Source organism: Jaculus jaculus, chromosome 3, assembly GCF_020740685.1.
Source record: "Jaculus jaculus isolate mJacJac1 chromosome 3, mJacJac1.mat.Y.cur, whole genome shotgun sequence".
In the NCBI taxonomy this organism is placed as follows: domain Eukaryota; kingdom Metazoa; phylum Chordata; class Mammalia; order Rodentia; family Dipodidae; genus Jaculus; species Jaculus jaculus.
The window spans coordinates 33,344,082-33,358,090 of record NC_059104.1 but is presented as its reverse complement, the minus strand read 5'-3'; the positions used below and the strand labels follow the sequence as shown (position 1 = coordinate 33,358,090).

The 14,009-nt window shown below is 45.2% G+C and overlaps 1 protein-coding gene across 1 annotated transcript; it reads left to right on the top strand.

Annotated features, from left to right (window-relative positions):
• The first annotated feature begins 5,643 nt into the window (after positions 1-5,643).
• Positions 5,644-14,004, top strand: Acod1 (aconitate decarboxylase 1). Its single transcript, XM_004650780.3, has 6 exons — positions 5,644-5,736; positions 6,065-6,235; positions 8,584-8,745; positions 9,595-9,684; positions 11,480-11,685; positions 13,023-14,004. The coding sequence occupies exons 1-6, from the start codon at positions 5,644-5,646 to the stop codon at positions 14,002-14,004; spliced, it is 1,704 nt and encodes a 567-aa protein (XP_004650837.3).
• Positions 14,005-14,009: the final 5 nt, after the last annotated feature.

Here is a 14,009-nt window from a genome sequence, read left to right as displayed (position 1 = left end):
ATTGTATCTTCTTATCAGACCAGCATTCCAGAATGAGATGACAGCCATGGCCATTGAGAAATATCTCTTCCTGACACATTTTTGTTGGGAATGAAGATGTGAGGCCGGAAAGCATAAGGAATAGTTTGACCACCCTGGTCTCCATGTGGCTCGAGCAGTGAACACACCCTTCTCCTAAACAATGCTCCTAGCAACCTTTGGGAATCTGGAACCCCACCTGTACTGAGCTGCACATACACCTCACCCCCCACAACAGATTAGTTTTCTCCTCTTCTTAACAACCATACTTTATGATTAGTACCCATTGAAATATACTCTGAGGTAGATGGGGGAATAGAAACAGCAGGGTGGCATCCAGTCTGAATTGGTTTGGGATGCATTCCCAGTAAGGCAAACTGTGTCCCCTAAGTGAACTTTCAGAGAGAAAACACCAGTTATGTCTGCTATGTATAACTGAGCATACATATGATTAAAATCAGATGCATCATGGGGAAACATATACAGTAAAGAAAGCATTATTGTGGTGGTTTGAATGGATGTCCCCCAATTGATTCAGAAGTTTATTGAGAGCTTGTGACTTGTATCTCCAGCTGCCTGGCTGGAGGAGGTGTCACTGAGGGTGGGTCCTAGGGTCCAGCCCTAAGGTGTGGAGGTGGATTCGGAATTCCAGTCTAAAGATATGCCAAGTGCTTGAGTTTTGCCTGGAGTTCCTGAAGTGTGCTTGCTTGTGGTGCCCATGGTGGCTTGTGGCTTTTTCTCTCTCTTCTTGGACCAGTGAAAGCGAGCCAGCTTCTTCTGGCCATTATGGAACTTCCCCTGCATCTGTGAGCTTCAAATAAATTCCTTTCCTGCCATAAACTATGCCTGGTTTGGAACTTCAGGCCAGAAACATGAGGTTGACTACTACAATTACATAATCCAAACCTGTCAATCAAACCAGAGAACAACCCAAACTGTAGTTAAGCAATCAATCCTTTCTCCCCTGTAAGTCCTCTGAAGAGAAACACCAGACCGCTTCCTGGAGACCTTGAGCACTCTCTATTCAACTCTACTCAAAGGGCCTGCTGCTCCTTTGGCAATGATTCAACCCTTTACTATAACTGTACTCTTTTCTTAAAAAAAAATATTATTTATTTATTTATTTGACAGAGAAAGAGAGGGAGAGAGAGAGAATGTGCGCACCAGGCCCTCCAGCCACTGCAAACGAACTCCATATGCATGTGTCCCCTTGTGCATCTGGCTAACATGGGTCCTGGGGAATTGAACCTAAGTCCTTAGGCTTTGTAGGCAAATGCCTTAACTGCATAGCTATACTCTTAATAAAGTGTCTTCCTGCAGAAGTATTTGTGTGCACTTTCCTTCAGTTCTCTGACTAAGACACCAAGAACCTAGAAACACCTAAAAAAAATCACCAGTAACAGATATTTTATATTGTGTTAATGATAGTATAACTGACTTCTTGACAGCATCATGTTTTCAGTGATTCATGCAACAGGTATACACTGAGCATCTTTTGTTTATGATGTCCTGTGTGAGACACTGAGATATGTCAAGCAGAAGTGTGGGCCAGGGCTAGAGAGATGTCTTAGTGGTTAAGGCACTTGCCTGCAAAGCCTAAGGACTCAGGTTTGACTCCCCAGATCCCATGTAAGCCAGATGCACATGGCTGGCACATACTTCTGGAGTTTGTTTGCAGTGGCTGGAGGCCCTGGTGCACCCATTCATTCTCTCTCTCTCATAAATAAATAAAAGTAAAAAACAAAAAACTTAAAAATAAGGAGGTAGATCATTTCCCTGCTTAAAAAAAACTTACCTATTGTGAACTAAAGTTCTCAGAAAAGCACTGTGTCTGCTGTACCGACCCCTAGCGAGGCTGAACAGACTGATAAAGCTCCTGTGTTCACAGATGGAATTTTCAAGACCAAAGCCTAATTACGTTGAGCTCTCTTTAGACCGCACCCCCCCCCCAATAGCCATTTATTGCCCACCTCTGTGTCTAACCCAACATCCACATGGCTATCAGTTGATCAGGTACAAACTTTGTGGAACGTACTGACAGACCATCAGCTCCCACCAACCCAAGGGCTAAGAATGTTATCCGACAGCATCTGAGGCCCATGGTGGAGATTTCCCCCGCTTATCTGTAATCTGCCTGCCTGCTCATCAGCCGATGCATTTGAAAAGTGCCTTGCCTTATGACTTTCTTTTGTTCCGTAACTATAAAACTTACATGGCATTGTTAACACGTTGGAATATGGAATTTGGGAAACACTAAATCTTTGTGCCTGGGCCATGGTCACTCATATTTGGTTCCAGAATAAATTATCTCTTATCCCCTCTGAGGTGAAAGCTGTGTCTTTTGCATATAGACTTAAGAAAGGATTCAGAGAAGAGACCCTATGCCCTGTGGGTCAAGTGGATCACCTAACCTAAACTTCAGGCAAGGGCTTCCGGGAGTAACTTCTACACTTGGGCAGGGGTTTCTCAGTGTTAATACAGTTAATTCTGTGTTGTTGGAGGCTATTCTGTACTGTGCAGGATATTTATCAATATAGCTGCTGCACCCTACTGACTAGCTGCTACCATTTGGTGACAATCAAGGTATCTCCGCACATGGCCAAGTATCCTATGGAGGATAATGTCTCTCTGATAATATCTCTCTGTCTGTCTCTCCCTCTCTTTACACACACACACACACACACACACACACATGCACAGACATACACACCACAGTTAGTTCTGTTTTTCTGAAGAACCCTGATTATTACAGTCTGAGATTGTCTCAAAATGTGTTTTCACAACAGTTTCTAAGGGAATCCTGGACCTGGTTAGCTGTGGATCTGGATGGAGATCTCCCATGAGGTTCACAGGAGAGCAGCCAGCCAGCTGTTATCTGCGATCTAGGGGACAGACCAGTGCCCACACTGGCTGTTAGTGGGAAGCTTTGGTCCCACCTTGCGTGGGCCTCTCCCTGGGGAAGCTCACAGCCCTCCTTCTTCCAGGGTTCAGTGACCAAAGAGATTTTCACAGGAAAGTAATAGCTTTGGCTGCCACTTATAGCTAGAAACAAAAGGTAACGAATGGCATTATCAATCATTGGTAATTTTCTGATTAAATTTGTTTGTAACTAGTGTATAAAAACATAAAATTGCACATATTCACAGGGTGATGATGTTTTGACATATTTATACATGTGTAATATTTGAATCAAATTAAACATATCTAGCACTTCATACATTTATTGTTTCTTTACAGTAGAAACTTCAAATCTTCCTTCGAGCCTTTTGAAATGTATAGTATATTATTGTAGCAGACAGATTCAGGTTCGCTGAGATGAACTTCAATACCAGGCACAATTATGGAGGAAGGGATATTTATTGAAGCCTACAGATCCAGGGGAAGTTCCATAATGGCAGAAGAAGCCGACCTGCCTTCACAGGTCCAAGCAGAGAGAGAGAAGTAAAAGCCAAAAGCCAAAAGCCACACAATACATTTCAGGAACTCCAGCTAGGTACACTTTGCATATCTTTAGATTGAAATCTGAAACCCACCACCACACCTTAAGTGCAGTGACATTGCCTCCAGCCAGGTAGCCAGCAGATGCAAACTACAAACAATAAAGAACTGAATATATTGGGGGCCTTATTTCCCAAAGCATGGATAATACCAGGGTGTAATGTGTAACAAAGTGTAAGGATACAAGAATAACATCAGGGAATTATTGTGCTGAAAAGAAAATTAAAATTAGATACTGGTCACACTGCTCCTTAGAATCTAGCTGCTTCTGGTCTTCTACATAGGACTTCCTTCTGGTTCATGGCCTACAGCCTATGTATTTCTCATCACCATGGACTACATTTTTGGCAAAAGCAATTTAAGGAGAAAAGGTTGATTTGGGCTCCTGGTTTCAGTCCATCAGAGCAGAGAAGGCCTGGCAGAGTACCTGGCAGGAGGAGATAGGCCAGAGCCTCTGCTCATCCTGGCAAGGTCAAGGAGAGTTACATCTGAAGAGAGATGGGCTATGGTCCACAAGCCCGGCCCCACATGGTCTACTTCTGTGAAAGGTTCCAGTGTCTCCCAAAACAGCACTTGACTAAGTATTCAAAAAAATCTATGGGGGATATTTCACATTCAACCCAAAATAGCCTACCAGCAACCAACCTACCAGGCTGGTTCTATCCTCCTAATCCCTGGCCCTGTCTCCAGAATCCAAACTTCCTTTCTTTACAGGCTCTATCCAAGAGAAGCAAAACTACTCACCTCCATCTCCCAAAGACACTACTTGCCCATAAGAAATGTAGCCTTTGGGGCTGGAGAGATGGCTTAGCAGTTAAGGTGTTTGCCTGCAAAGCCAAAGGACCTCTGTTCAATTCCCCAGGAGCCATGTAAGACAGATGCACAAGGTGGCACATGCATCTGGAGTTCATTTGCTGTGGCTGGAGGCCATTCCCCCACCACTCTCTCAAATAAATTCTTTAAAAAACTGCAAGAAGAAATGTAGTCTTTGGTATTTTTATATATAGCCATTCAGCTCCTCTTTGTCCCCAGACTCTTCCTCTAAAATTGGATTGATGCCAGGCCTGGTGGTGCATGACTTTTACCCCAGCACTCAAGAGGCAGAAGTAGGAGGATTGCAGTGAATTCAAGGCCACCTTGCAGTTACTTAGTGAAATTCAGGTCTGCCTGGGCTAGAGTGAGACCCTATCTCAAAAAAATAAATAAATAAATAAATAAATTGATTAATTAAATAGGATTGAGTGGGGGGGGGGCTGGAGAGATTGCTTAGCAGTTAAGGCATTTGCCTACAAATCCTAAGGACCCAGGTTCAATTCCCCAGTACCAACATAAGCCAGATGCACAAGGTTATGCATGCATCTGGAATTCGTTTGCAATGGCTACAGTCCCTGGAGCACCCATTCTCTTCCTCTCTTTCTCACTCTCTCTCCTTCTTTCTCTCAAATACATAAATAATAATATTTTTAAAAATTAGTGTCAAAATAAAGCCACAAGGTCTATAAACATTTCCTGTAAAATTAAAATGTGGTTTTCCCAAAGATGAATTCTACCACCACATCCAGAACACGCTTAAGTTATAATCAACCTGGCTTCTGTAACTACTGTAAGCACAAAATATGCCTGGCCAGGACTGCGCAGCCCAAGGGAAGTGACCTTTGACAGGCTATACAGTAGCCAGCTCCGGTGACAGCAGAGAAGAGGAGGCAAGTAAGAGGACCAGAACCCAAAGATATGCAAAGATGGAAAGAGCGGTATAGGCACAAGTAAGGTTCAGTTTTGTTTGTATGGGTGGGTGTTTAAATTTTCCATGCATCCATGCTTATTGCCGTAAGATAAACTTTCAGAGATAGAAAACCTACTCAACAGAGGGCATATTCTTCTGCCATGTGGCCTGGAGGCAGGAGGGGCAATACTAGTTTCACCTTGGTCACTTTCTTTCTGGTGGCTTTTGGGAGTCAAATGATCATGGGGACTGTATGTACTTCCTGGCCTCACTAATTCCACACCTACTGGTGAATGTAAGAGTTCATCACAGAGGAAGCTGGAGTGATGTCAGTTGGGAGATGTTGAAATGGTGGAAATTCCAAGGTGAAAACAAAAGTGAAAGGACTGGACTTGAGGGAAATGATGTACATAAAGCCAGCCAGTCGCCCAGCCAGCAATCACTGCTCCAGTTCACCTGGGAGCCAAGTCCCCTTCTACAACAACATGATGCTTAAGGTATTGTGACATTTTATGTGGCTTACTTCAATTGCTTTCCCAGCTCAATTCTTCTTCTTTGATCTCCTCAGTCTCCTTCTAAGGGCTACCTGGTCCACTCCAAAAATGGCACTTTGACTTTTCTCATAGCCTCTGGGCAACTAGCTGCATGTTAATTCTCGTCACTATTTGGTAAATAAGACACATGATTCTCTCTTCTATACTGCCGGGAAGAAGGTGAACCACTATGATGTATTCTAGAGGGCTTTTACACAGTGAGATCATGAGGTCCTAAGACTTATCTATTAAATGTCTCCATATTGTGCTTTAATTTCTATGTTCGTCACAGCATTTTACCCCATCCCCTGCACCTCACCTGCTGGACCCTTTGTTTGCAGAGCAAGATCAGTATCAGCATCTCTGGGCTGCCTCCACCAATGAGCACATTCCCCAATGTGGGGGAGAGTCCCTGCAGAAGGGGGAGGACAGGGAGGAGGCTTACAATGGTACCTACATGGCTGTATATACACTGTGTACATAACTAATAAAAAAGAAAGAAAGAAAGAAAGGAGGGAAGGAGGGAGGGAGGAAGGAAGGAAAGAATGAAAGAAAGAGCAGTCATCATACAGTACATGAGGTCATGCTTTCAAAGGCTAGAAGAGAGCCAAGGTGATGGCTCAGTGGTTAAAGCTTCTTTTTTTGTGCAAAGCCTGCCTGCCCAGGCTTAATTTTCCAGTACCCACACAAACCCAGACACATACAAGGCTAGAATAAACTCATTAAACTCATATTTTATTTGGCCAGTATATCCTAAATGTTCTCATAACATTTAAATATTCATATCAATATACTCAACATCCATTGAGCATGTGATGTATATCTTAGAATTACAGAGATGTGTTAGCTTCTTTTCTTCTTGCTCAATCTTCAAAATTCAATGTTCCCTCTTTTTTGGACATGTATGTGTATATCGTATTGTGGTGTGGGGTTGGGCTTGGAGGAGAGGGTGTGGCTTACGTATGGGTATGTGGAGATGCACACCGCATCATGTGGAGACCAGAGAAGGATGTTAGGTCTCCTCATCCATTGATTTTCTGCCTTAGTTTTTGAGACCGAGTCTCTCAACTTGGAACTCCCCTCTCTCCCACCCTTTTTCTGCTAGACCAGCTGACCAGTGAGCACCTGCAATCCCCCTATCTCCTGTCCTCCCCAGTGCCAAGGTCGCAGGCATGCACGGCCATGTCTGTCTTTTTATATGAGTACTGGGCATCAAACTCAGGTCCTCATGCTTACACTGCTTGTATTGATATCTGCTGATCCATCTCCCCAGCCCCTTATTTTACTCATTTCTCAATTTGTACCAGCCCCATTTTCAGTGCCCAAAGGCCACACTAGCGAGTAGTGGCATATTAGCTATAACAGCCTGCAAGCATTGTGAATCACTTAGAGGGCCAAGGGTGCAGTTCCACAGTAGAGCACTTGCTTAATATGCACAGAGTCCCAGGCTTCAGCTCCAACATTGCAAAAAGAAAAGCTGCAAAGTCATTCTACGTAGAACTACGTATAACAAAACGTGTAATTCAAATGCCCACCAATAAAGCTACAAACTGGGTACATGTATTTGGTAAACATGTTCATAAGAAAAGCTGAATATGTGGAAAGACACATTTGTGTATATATCTGCATAGAAACAAAAATGGCATACTCATGGATCCCTATTTCTGAGTGTTAAAACTGAATATTATGGTCATTTCTACCTTTGTATTTGACAATACATTAATTCTGTGATATTAAAATTAATATTGGAATGGAGGGATGGCTTAGCGGTTAAGTGTTTGCCTGTGAAACTGAAGGACCCCAGTTCAAGGCTCGATTCCCCAGGACTCACGTAAGCCAGATGCACAAGGGGGCACACGCGTTTGGAGTTTGCTTGCAGTGGCTGGAGGCGCTGGCGTGCCCCATTCTCTCTCTCTCTCTCTCTCTCTCTCTCTCTCTGCCTCTTTCTCTCTGTATCTGTCACTCTCAAATAAATAAGTAAAACAAAAAAATATTTAAAAAATTAATATTAAGGGCTGGAGAGATGGCTTAGCCATAAGCTTAGGGATCCATGTCCAACTCTCCGGGTCCCACATAAGCCAGACACACAAGGGGATGCAAGCACCCAAGGTGGCTCATGTGTCTGGAGTTTGATTACAGTGGCTGGAGACCCTGGAGTGCCCTGTCTCTCTCTCTCTTTCTCTCTATCTCTCATACAAAATAAGGGCCAGTCTGCTGGGCTTGCCTCAAAAAAAAAAAAAAGTTAATATTAAGACAAACATAAACATCATCCAGAGGCTGAATGAAAATGGTAGGCTTCCCAAGACTCCAGGTCTAGAGAAAGTGTAACTCAGGTGGACTTAAGCAGTTAAGGTGCTTGCCTTCAAAGCCTAAGGACTCAGGTTTGATTCACCAGTACCCAAATAAGACAGATGCACAAGGTGGCACATGCAATCGAAGTTTGTTTGTAGTGGCTGCAGGCCCTGGTGTGTCCATTCTTCCCATCTCCCTCTCTCATATAAATAAATAAAATATTTTAAATAAATTGTAAAGAATTGAAACCACACCTTTAATCCCAGCACTTGGGAGGCAGAGATAGGAAGAATGCTGTGAGCTCAAGGCCAGTCTGGGACTACAAGAATGAGTTCTAAGTCTTCCTGGGCTAGAGTGAGACCCTATATTAAAAGCACAAAGAAAAAAAAGAACTGAAATTAAATTTGATACACTGGGTTTCCCATAGGAACGCAAAGCTCTTCACCTCACGTCTCTTAACACAGCCGTGTTTGGATGCAGTGTGGGCTGTGCTGTGTTCTAACCCTGTTCTCTTTGAAGGCCGTCACAGAAAGCTTTGCCAACATGATCCATGGCTTGACCGTGGGTCACCTTACGGATCGCGTCATTCAGAGGAGCAAGAGGATGATTCTGGATACTCTGGGGGTTGGCTGCCTTGGAACCAGCACAGAAGTGTTTCACAAGGCCAGCCAATACTGTAAAGTAAGAAGCTCATTTTACTTAAATGATAAAACAATTGCAAGCACACACCTCCCCCACTGCAGACCCAGAAGTCTGTGCCTATGCTATCTTCACTCTATACTTATTTATTTTGTAATTTTTTTAATGAGCGAGAGAATTGGTACACCAGGGCCTCCAGCCAACGCAGCCAAACACAAGATGTGTGTGCCACCCTGGTGCACATGTGCGACCTCATGCATGTGTCACGTTGTGCGTCTGGCTTACGTGGGACCTGGAGAGTTGAATATGGGTCCTTAGGCTTTATAGGCAAGCGCCTTAAACACTGAGCCATCTCTCCAGCCCTATACTTAATTTTATAGGTAATACTTGATATACACAGCATTATTCTGTATAGTTTTGCGATTCTCTGTTTCATGTTAAAATTTCAGCTATCTCCTTCACTAAATCAGGCTTAAGACAATTCACTGGGAATATAACATGGTTTGTTATGATTATGACTGAAAGCACATTGCAACCCAAAAGTCTTGAAAGCAAAAATGCCCTCCACAGACCACTTATTCAGACAAAGTCTATAAGATTCTGTGGAGAAAAGGCTGGTCAAGCACTCTGAGCTTGCTGTAGACAGCAAGTCTGCCAATTTCAGTATTTACCCCCATGTCAAGTAGAGACTCGAGGACCTGAGACTAAGGAACTCCATCCCCTCTCTATTCCAAGGGCAAGGCTAAGTGTCCCTCTGCAAGGCAGGGTCCCCAAGGCTGCCACCACAAGGGCTGAAAGGAGAACTAAGATAATGACCACCTCCCAAGATAACTGACTCTTGAAATGCTAACTCGGGATATTGTGTCACTAGTTGGTTTTCTTCTGTTGCAGATCTACAGTTCCAATACATCCAGCACTGTCTGGGGTCAGCCAGACTTCAGGCTCCCACCCACATATGCTGCTTTTGTTAATGGTGTGGCGGTAAGGATCTTTTCAACTTGTAAGCCTTCATAACAAGTTCAGAGCCAGGAACTATTTAGAAATTACCCAACTTGCATGCTTCATCTATATTCACTGAAGTTTAGAGAAATGAAGTGCCTGTCCTTTCCCCCTCCATAGAAATGTCAGTTTTCATGATTCTACAATGAACTAATGCTTTTCAAACACATTGAAAGGAAAGGAAATGGAAGGTTCCAGATAAAACAGCTGTAAAGGTAGTCCAAGTCTAAACCTTGAGTGTACGCTACAAAAAAATATAGACCATAATATTCAAACATGATTCTTTCTTTTGTGAGTAAGTTTCTATCAGGTAATGACCTTTTCATTCGATCAAGAGACAACTTGACGGGGCGTGGTGGCGCACGCCTTTAATCCCAGTACTTGGGAGGCAGAGGTAGGAGGATTGCTGTGAGCTTGAAGCTACCCTAAGACTACATGGTGAATTCCAGGTCAGCCTGGGCTCAAGTGAGACCCTACCTCAAAAAAATAGCAACCAAAAAAAGAGAGATTACTTATTAAAAAAGAAATAATGGCTGGACATGGTGGTGCACACCTTTAATCTTAGCACTCAGGAAGCTGAGATAGTAGGATTGCTTTGAGTTCAAGACCAGCCTGGGACTACAGAGTGAGTTCCAGGTCAGCTTGGGCTAGAGTGAGACCCTGCCTTGAAAAAAATAAAAAAAAAAAAAGAATGAAAGAAACATTGGCCTTCTGATGCCTCTATTTAAACTCAGTATTTCTCACCTGAAAGATGATTTCACATGCTTTATGTATGTCAAGGGAAGTATCAAGTTATATTTTGGACATAGACATGTTGGGATCTTGAGATATTTTTGTTTTGGGGGAGCTAGTAGATCACAATGCTGAAAGTCAAACCCAATAGATTCAGAAGTAAGTGTTCAGCAAACAGTAAAAGAACGGGGCTGGAGAGATGGCTTAGCGGTTAAGCGTTTGCCTGTGAAGCCTAAGGACCCCGGTTCGAGGCTCGGTTCCCCAGGTCCCACGTTAGCCAGATGCACAAGGGGGCGCACGCGTCTGGAGTTCGTTTGCAGAGGCTGGAAGCCCTGGCGCGCCCATTCTCTCTCTCTCCCTCTATCTGTCTTTCTCTCTGTGTCTGTTGCTCTCAAATAAATAAATAAATAGCATATTTAAAAAAAACAGTAAAAGAACGTGCAGAACACATCAAATAGGCCTAAAGTCCATTGTTAAGTGAACTTCTGGTTATCACTAATTATTTAATATATGGGAAAACAAATGGCTGAGATGAAGAGGAATAAAACCTTGTAGTAAAAAAAAAAATACTCTAAAATATAACCTAATAGTTAATGCATATTGAGGGTTCTTTGCTGCTCTTGCAATTTCTCTAAAAGTTTAAAATTGCTCCATACTAGACACAAAATATGTGGCCTGACAGATAAGTGGTATTAAGCTTTTAGTGTGACTTGCGTAAAGGGTGAAGTGGAGAGGAAAGGGCAGCTTTGTGAAGGAGGCTTCTGCTCCCTGAACAAGACTCAGGAACCTTGGAGGGGATGTGAGGAAGGACCCAGAAAGGCTAGGGGGCGGGGGAGAGCAGCTATCCAAGGCCCTACCCTCTCCTAACCAAAGCAGAAAGGACTCCCCGCAGTCACAGCCAGCTTTCAGGATGTAATTTCAGAGAATCGGGTCAAAATAAATCTCACAGCAAACAAGGTTACTGGTAAATTTCCTCCTTGCTGGTCCAAAAGCCAATGCACTTGAGGACACTTCTGACCGTTTTTGTTGGTATGTATTCCCTCAGATCCACTCCATGGATTTTGATGACACGTGGCACCCTGCCACCCACCCTTCCGGAACCGTCCTTCCTGTCCTCACAGCTTTATCAGAAGCACTACCTCGGAGCCCAAAGTTTTCCGGCCTTGACCTGTTGCTGGCATTCAACGTTGGTATTGAAGTGCAAGGGCGATTGCTGCATTTCTCCACGGAAGCCAATGATATACCAAAGAGGTATGGAGAGCCTTGGCTCCATGGAGAAGCAGCCGTTCATGTGTCAGTGGTTATGTGTGTAGAGCTTTCGGGCTCAGAGGCTGGCTCAGGCTAAAGATGCTAACATTACAGCCGTCAGATACTCCAGTTCCCGCCACATTCTGAATCCTGTGTCCACACGAAAAGATGCGACTTCAGAAATGTTAATGAAATCTGTCTTGAGGTTTGGAGAGCCAATCAAGCAACCAAGGCTATGAGATTAATTGGGTCTGTTACCCCAAGGTGATGATTCATGTCATTTTAGCATGTAGGGATACTATAGGTATTTCTATATTGACTGGGTCCTTCAGACTAGGGAGGATAAACAAAATCCACTAACCGTAACTGTTCATCCCAGAAGTCAAATGTTGGTCAAATGTTGAGTATTATCATGTGGCTCATTCAAATATTTCTGTTGCCACTTGATCCAGCCTGCTAAGAGGGAAACACATTGGCATTATTGGGTGATGAATCTTTTAAAGTCTCTCCAATGCTCTCAATTCGTACAGGCATTTTAGCCATGAACAACGTTGTCTGGCTGGCAATGAACGTAATCGTACCATTTGTAAAGAATTTAATGTGTAGTCGGGCGTGGTGGCTCACCCCTTTAATCCCAGCACTGGGAGGCAGAGGTAGGAGGATCGCTGTGAGTTTGAGGCCACCCGGAGACTCCATAGTGAATTCCAGATCAGCCTGGCCTGGAGTGAGACTCTACCTCGAAATATCAAAAAAAAAAAAAAAAAAGAATTTGATGTGTGCTGGCCACCATTGTAAAAATTGTGAATTTATTCAAAGCCCCCAAGCCCTACGAGGTAGACTCTATTTATTATTATTGTTATTAATGATGATAATGATACTATTTATTTTTTAAATATTTTAAAATTTTATTTATTTATTTGACAGAGAGAGAGAGAGAGAGAGGAGGGAGGGAGAGAGAGAAAATGGGAATGGACACACCAGGGTCTCCACCGCTGCAAACAAACTCCAGACACATGCACCACTTTGTGCATCTGGTTTACATGGGCCCTGGGGAATCGAACTTGGGTTCTTTGGCTCTGCAGGCAGTCTCCTTAACTGCTAAGGTATCTCTCCAACCCAATAATACTATTTATGTAACGGGGGGGTGGGAGGAGAGATACACGGAGAAGTTTAGCTAAGATCACACAGCCAGTAAAAGACATGGAGGCTGTACCACTTCTCTATTGATGCTTTCGGTTACTGGGCAGAACTGCCCCCTGGTGGTTCGACTTGCAACCCTCCAATCCTGTTTTTGTTTCTTGTTGTTGTTTTGTTTTTCTTTGCATTTCTTTTGTTTTTAGGTTCCATCCCCCTTCCGTGGTGGGAACACTGGGCAGTGCTGCTGCGGCTTCCAAGTTTTTGGGGCTCAGCTCAGCACAGTGCCGAGAGGCCCTGGCCATCGCCGTCTCTCACGCGGGGGCACCGATAGCGAACGCTGCCACCCAGACCAAACCCCTGCACGTGGGCAACGCGGCCAGGCACGGGATGGAGGCCGCGTTCCTGGCGATGCTGGGTCTCCGAGGAAGCGAGCAGATCTTGGACCTGAAGTCGGGATTTGGTGCCTTCTATGCCAACTATACCCCCGAAGTCCTCCCGCCCCTGGACGCCCACGCATGGCTGCTGGACCAGCAGGACGTGTCCTTCAAGAGCTTCCCGGCGCATCTGGCTACCCACTGGGTGGCCGAGGCGTGCGCGGCGGTGAGACGGCGCCTGGTGCCCGAGGACGGAGCCCCGCTGCCCGCCGAGCGCATCCGCAGGGTGGTGCTCAGGGTACCCCGCGTGCCCTACGTGGACAGGCCCTTCCCGGGCTCCGAGCACGAGGCCCGCCACTCCTTCCAGTACGTGGCCTGCGCCGCGCTGCTGGACGGCGACGTGGCCGTGCGCTCCTTCGGCGAGCGCCAGCTCGGCCAGCCGCGGATGCGGGCGATGCTGGACAAGGTGCAGCTCGAGCATCCCGCCGACAACCGGCCGAGCTTCGACGAGCTCTACTGCGAGGTCTGCGTCACCCTGGAGGACGGGGCCAGCCTCACGGAGCGCGCCGACACCTTCTACGGCCACTGGAGGAGGCCGCTGAGCCAGGGCCACCTGCGCCGCAAGTTCCGGGCCAACGCGGCGGGGACGCTGTCCGCGGACGCCCTGGAGAGCCTGATCGAGGTCGTAGACCAGCTGGAGGAGCTAGAAGACTGCTCAGTGCTGGCCTCCCTTCTGAAAGGACCCTCTGCTCGCGAGCAGGCCTCCACACTCCCCGGCATGCAGCCCTTCCTGGAGCTTACTAACATCTGAACGAT